At 41.7% G+C, this 6921-nt stretch overlaps 1 protein-coding gene across 6 annotated transcripts in view; it reads left to right on the top strand.

Moving 5' to 3' along the window:
• The window catches only part of LOC102678805 (zeta-sarcoglycan), a 233010-nt gene extending 226395 nt beyond the window's left edge, over positions 1-6615 (top strand). For 3 of the 6 annotated variants that reach the window (XM_006615117.2, XM_006615116.2, XM_031510214.1), the window contains 3 exons: positions 2130-2319; positions 3657-3849; positions 6144-6615. In XM_006615117.2, the coding sequence (XP_006615180.1) occupies positions 2130-2319; positions 3657-3849; positions 6144-6507 (747 nt within the window). In that variant the 3' untranslated portion in view covers positions 6508-6615. The remainder of the gene's footprint in view (positions 1-2129; positions 2320-3656; positions 3850-6143) is intronic. The other 3 variants (XM_006615119.2, XM_006615118.2, XM_031510215.1) reach the window with 1 other exon arrangement.
• Positions 6616-6921: the final 306 nt, after the last annotated feature.

Genomic DNA, 6921 nt, shown 5'->3' on the forward strand with positions numbered 1-6921 from the left:
TTGCTTCCAATCGAGTGGCTAATCATCGGAAACCAATGTAGAGAGACGACTTTGTACGGTGTACAACACGTGTATACGAAGTGTACAGGGGGACAGAGGCGAGGGAAAAAAAAGGATGAATTTTTCGTCGCTCAAGTTCCAGCAATCTCTCCTCTCTCTCTCTCTCTCATCTCTTTATCTATCTCTATCTCTGTCTATCTATTCCAAGAGACGATAAGCCTCGAAGTCGGTCGAAACGCTTGAAACGCAATTACCGCGAGAGTTCGTCGGGCGTTCCACTTTCGATCGACGTAAAAAACGAATCGTCGATCACGATAGACAGGCCTCTGGAACGGTTTGGAAAAAAAAAAAAGGAAAAAAAAAAAAAAAAACACGAGGGACAAAGAGCGTGGAGACGCAACGCTCGACGTCGGCGTGCAATTAATGTAACGCGAAATTGAATTTTCGCAGGGGTGGAAAATGAAGCGGCGCTCGAAAGGGGGATGGAACGCGTACGCGGAAGAATATTTGGTGTTTATGGGTTCAAATATGAAATTAACGATACCCACAGATTGGAAATTCGTCTTCTTCGCTCGTATTTAAATTAATAACGATCGCAAGAAGAGATAAGGTGAATGATCCAGTTGATCGCGGGTCAATTGCTATTAATAGAAATTTGGTGTCTAATCTAACGATTGCAGTGGCGTGTTTTCCTCGTGTGAAAATTCGCTGCTAGAGAATTTGAGTCATTTTTAGAAGGAATAGTGCATTCACTGTATATCTGAGATTTCTGTTTTGAGATTCAAAATTAAAATTTAGTTTTGGAATCTGTACTGCACGCTTCTATGATTCGAATTCGAAAGAGTTAAAAGATACGAAAAGTAAGTTTAAATAGACGAAAAATTCCTCTTTTTCGCTCGTTATTAAATTCGCTAAGAAATTTGAATCATTTTTAGTAGTGTATTCACTATTGAGATTCAAAATGTATAGTTTTAGAATGTGTACTACACTCTTCTATGATTCGAATTCGAAAGAGTTAAAAGATACGAAAAGTAAGTTTAAATAGACGAAAAATTCCTCTTTTTCGCTCATGATTAAATTAATAATAATTGTAAGAAGAGAGCATTGTGAATGACTAGGTGTCAGACGACCTACAGCCACTGCTAGAAACTGCTTGATGACACATCTCTTTTCTTCAATCTAACAATTGCAATGACGTATTCTCCTCTCGTATAAAAATTCTGCAAAGGAAGTCACTTTTACTAAAAAAAATACTGTATTATATCTGTTGAGATTCAAAATTTATTTAACTCACGATAGCTGTGGAATCTGCACTGCACGCTTCTACGATTCGAATTCAAAAGAGTGTTAAAAAAGAGTTGCTGTCGAGGCGCAAAGTAAGTCTAAATAGACGAAAAATAAAGAAGAGGAAAACATATTCGACGAAATTCCTCCGCTCGCGAAAAACTAAGCGCTAAGTTTTTAAATATACCGTGAACCACGTTGCCAACCAAGTTTGTTTAGGTGGCTTTGGTATGCCTGGGTCTCAAGTATGCGCGCGCGATATGTTCGGCTCATAACGCATTCCTCGGTTCGTCACACGTTATAGCGTTTTCCTTCTTTTAAGCACCAGCTCGATACCAGTATAACAGCCACCGTCGAAATAAAATTCTGCCCGCGCCACTGTTCCAATATTATGCGGGAAATATTTCAAACGAACCCCCCGCGATCACAATGGCAAAGGGAGGAGGGGGAGGGATTTGTGGCGCGTAGGAGCGGGGCCCCCGTAGCTCATCACAGCATTTATTATTCAACCGTCTGAAACGGCAATAATGTCGGTCGGTGGTATTTAATTTTCGTGCTGTTGAATCATGGCGCGGAAGTATATCAAAATATATCTCTTATTCATTCGTTCGTGGGATAAAAATGTTGGGAAAATAAAAATAAGGAATGGGGGAGGGAGAGGGGGAGAGAGAGAGAGGAAAGGAAACGGAAGCGCAGTTAAAATCGGCGAGGCGAACGAATTTTAACGCGGGGGAGGCCTACGGCCTCCTCTCCTTATTCCTTCGACGATCTATCCCGACCCAGAAAGGGAGAGCCGACACAGAGAGGCTCGTTTATTTCCTGACAGTCATTTCCTCTCCTTTCAGGAGGGAATCGGCTCCCTGAAGGTGGTGCCCGGAGGGATCGAGCTCAGAGGTCAGGCCGCCGTTCTGGATGCCCTGGTGGCCTCCAGCCTCAGATCCAGACGGGGGAAGAATCTGGTTCTCGAGTCGTGGAACAACTTCACGGCGTCGGCCAGGTCGCGCGATGGCCGATTGCTCGCCCGATTCACAGTTGGTAAGAGTGTAACATATCCATTTTCCAATGTCCAATGTTTTTTTTCCCCCAATGTTCGTGGTTCGATCGAAATGCGGATCGATTCGGTTCTTTTTTTTTTTTTTTTTTTTTTTTTTTTTTTTGCGGTTAAAAAATAATGAACGGACGATAATATCAGAATTGGAAACGAATTCTCGATATAACGATATCCGATTTTCGAGATCGTTCTTTCGTTGTGTTTTGTGCGATCGCCAATTGTTAGAGCTCTCCGATCGAATCTAGGGGAGGGGGAGGGAGGGGACGAGTTTAAATTTGTGGTCGAAGTTAATTCGAATCGCGAAATGTTTGTAATTCACGGTTGGTATTTAATCGAAATGTAGAAAAGTTGGGTGGGTGAAATTGTAGGTTTTTCGAGGCTTGAAATCCTCGAGGAAAAACGAAAAAAGAAAAAAAAAAAAAAAAAGCCAAAAAGCATCAGTAGCTCTGTGGAGAGATGAAAAAAATCCTATGAAAAAACGGAATTTACACGGGTTTGCGAAAGACTTTACAGGATCGCGAAGTAATTCTCTTCGAAATCCCGTTCCCTTTCAAGATGGACGAATATTTCTTTTTATTTCGCTTTTTTTCCGCCAATTTTTTTTTTTTTTCCTTTCCTTTTAATGTCACCGACTATTTTCCTCGTGGAAAACAAAAGGATCAGATATCGATGGCATACAACATACAACGCGTCGTTAATGAAGATGAACGTTTCAGTCACGTTTGTAACTTTAAAGTTAAATCGTCGAAAGTTCCGGCGTATTAACGTCGACGGCGATTAAAATTTCGAAAAAAAAATCTCGAGCAAAAGTCGTTCAATTTCTCCCCCGAAAGGAAATAACATCTTCGACTATCTAAAAGTGTCTTAAACGAAAAAAGAAAAAAAAATTCTTACACATTTACGTATTATATATTCCCCCCTCCCCAAACACAAATATTCAAATAAATGCTACACTTATACACGTATATATACACGTGCAACGACACGAAACGATTCGAATTAATTGCTCGTTCTTCGGGGCGATTTAAAGCACGTCGATTCGAAGCACGTACAATAAATAAGTAAACGGAAGATTCGTTCCGTGTCACGAATAACACGACGAAACTTAAACTCTCCATTACATTCCGTTGTAGAGATACGAAAAAACGTGATTTCCAATTCCACGAGATTTAACGAACTTCGAACGTTCTCCACGAACGAAGATATTTTCCTTCTTTTTTTTTTTTTCTTTTTCTTTTTCTTCTCGCCCGCCCGTTTACTCATTCAATCCTCGGCTCGAGACGGAAAATGGCAGACGGAGTGTCTTTTGTCCACTTTACAGGCGAGGATCGTGTGGACTGCGTGTCGAGAGGCTTCCGGATAACCGACCCTCAAGGAGGAATTCTCTTCTCGGTGGACAGGGAGCAGGTGGTGGTCGGGGCGGAGATGTTGAAGGTGACCGGCGACGGGGGTGCCGTTTTCCAGGGCAGCGTTCAAACGCCTCTGGTCAGAGGGGAATCTGGCCGTGGCCTCAGGTAATCGCGAGAAGAAAGAAAGAAAGAAAGGAAGAAAGAAAGAAAAACCAGATATATCTCGCTCCTCGCTACGAATATAATAAGAGCAGATTTCCTCGAATCTGAAGGGGGCATAAAAATAGTGAAGAAAACGTGGAAGATTCCTCTTCGAGAGCTTTCCATCCCATCAATTCCTTCGTGAAATGTTTGAAAGTAAATAATTCCTTATAAAACGATTCTTGGTAATATTGAAGATTAACAATTATTACAAAGTAGAAAAAAAGAATCAACTTGAAGGAAGATAGAAAGATCGTATGAAAATATAAACAATTTTCTTAAACGTATCATCATCGAAGATAATATACTTAAATGATAGAACAAGTTAACTAGAGTACACAATCGAGATTTTGTTCGAACTAGTCACTTTTGTGCGCCCCACATTTATTTCAGAAGTTTCTAAAAGTGACTTCGACCCAGTTCCGACCACCCGAGCGCTGAATTTTCCATCAGCTTTCTCCATCCATCCCCGATAATCATCCCCGATATACAGGGCGTCGATATAAATAGCGTTTCGATATTCCAATCAACTTTCCTTGTAGCCCCGTGACCGGCTATAAATAATCGAGTCGGATACCGACTGCGACCGACACTCGCGTGGGATTAAACTTCGCGGTAACACGTTTAAATATATAGCGGCGGGCGGGTTCGGTGTGAAATCGTGTAATCGATGGGAATGCTGGTTGACAAAAGCCTCGTAAACCGTTCTTATTCACCGTCGTTTTACGCGCGACGCGATTAAACTTGTTGCTATCCAATAAGAACTAAATTCGTGGAGGAGGCGCAAAAACTCGCCCCTATTCGTCCCCACAAACGTCCCTCGAAACATCCTCATCGTGCAATTTGCATTCTTAATTTGCAAAAATTTAATCTCCTTGCGTATGCAGTCTCCTTCGATCGATTTAACAACGGAAAAGTAATCCACGAATCTTCGAGGATCCTTCCAATATCAAATTTTTATATTGCCAACCACGAGCGCTCCTTAAGCCTGTATTGTCATATTCGAGTGATTTCGAAACATCGATTCCTTCGATTTATCGCGAGGGAAACCAGTCAGTTCGTTGCGTTATATTAGCAAGAATATGGCGTATTACAGGTACGGAAGTTTAGGGAGGGATCGAAGCGGATATGGAAGCGCGGTTATTGATAGTGTCGGCCAATTTACAGACGGATTTACGATTACAATAAAACTTTGCTCGCGCGGAAAATTATATTCATAGGATTGGATTTATGCCAGATATGAAATACCGGAGGAGGATCCGAAACGGGTTTGGAGGCTGCGAGCAATGGGTCGACGACGATGACGGGTGGTGGGGGGGTTGANAGGGGTATTGGAGAGAACGATCGAGAAAGGTGCTCTACCACTTTCTTCTAGAAAAGAAGGATCGATTATTGCAAACCTGACGTTGCAAGTCGGCTAGTTGCCGTATTATTTCGTCGCGCGATATTGCGAATTTTCGATCCCTATTTATCCCTTGCAACTGCATCTTCGAGAAGCTCGAGATTTTGTCCACTTCTTCGTATTATTATTATTAATAACTTGTCTCTTCCTTCGCGTTTCCTGGGTAGTTGATTGAAAATGAATGAAATTCGAGAGGGAATATTTTTTTTTTTTTTTATTTAGGAAATTGGTTAACTGGGAGTGGATTGCATTTTTCATCGTTTTTCTTTTTTTTTTTTTTTTTTTTTCCCAAATACTCAAAGAGATCAATATCGATGAGATACAGTCGGTCGCAAAAGTATTTATTTATTTGCCTCTTTTAGAAAAGGAAGCTTATTTTGAAAAATGTGATTTTGATGAAATTTCGCGTGTACGTAGAGCGTGTAATGGGTTATGCATATATAGAGCAATTTATTTTTTCGATGAGAAAATTACTTTGTGCGCGTGAAATCAATTTCCAAAATTTCATCATCATTTTTTTTTTCTTTCATATTTTGCGCACAACTTCGCGATGGAAATATTTTTCACACGCGGGATGGATTAATTGAAACTTAATTATTTCATAGTTGATTAAAATTTCGTTCTATCTCGTCCTACGACCAGAAATTTGTATTTTAAAAAACAAAAATACTTTAAGAATCGTGATTTCATCCTCTCGAAATTATATATTTTAATAGAAAAAATATATATATATAAAATAACTCATAGAAATGATCATTAACTGATTGAATTGATTGAAAGCACGATAGAAGCATCGCTTTAAAAAACTTTCGATAAAAATTGCATCTTACGCGCGTGAAAATAATTGTTTCCACAGATTGGAATCAGCGACCAGATCCCTGAAGATCAGCGCCCCCCAACAAGTGGCAATCGAGTCGTGGGCGAACGAGATCTCGGCTTCCTGTCTAACGGATCTGAAACTCGAGAGCGTGCACGGAGCGATCAAGCTGGAGGCGAAGACTCTGTTCATGAAAGGGTTGAAGACGGCCAGCCCGAGCCAAGGCCACTCGTCCAGGGAGCAACAGCAACAGCAGCAGCAGCAGCATTCACCGAGGACAGGGTCCTCTCCTCACCAGAGCCAAAGAGACACGACCATCTATCAGTTGTGTGCCTGTGCTAACGGGAAACTGTTCCTCGCCAGATCCGAGGGGACGTGCCAAGCGGACAAATCGATTTGCTAATACCTAGGACCACGATCTAGAAATCTACTGCCATCACCACCACTACTACTATTACCACTATTACCACTACTACTACTACTACTACTACTATTATTACTACCACTACGCCTCGAAAAATGGACGATAGAGGACGGGATCCACTTGGAAATCGGCCACTCGTGACGCGGTGAATTGCGGTGGTCGAAAACGGTGGCGGTGATCGAAATTTGCCGAGAATTTGCGGAAAATCGACGGCAGATGGCGATGTCCAGTCCGAGCCTCGAGATCGGCCTTCCCGCTTTCTCGCGCCCTGTGTCTCCAAATTTTAGAAATTTGGCGCGTGGACGCTTGCACTCGTCGCGTTGTTTTTAGGACTCGTCGTGTTGTTCCGCTGTTTTTTTTTTATCCCGCTATGGATCCCGTGGATGGACGAGG

Source organism: Apis dorsata, unplaced genomic scaffold, assembly GCF_000469605.1.
Source record: "Apis dorsata unplaced genomic scaffold, Apis dorsata 1.3 scaffold_217, whole genome shotgun sequence".
Lineage (NCBI taxonomy): Eukaryota > Metazoa > Arthropoda > Insecta > Hymenoptera > Apidae > Apis > Apis dorsata.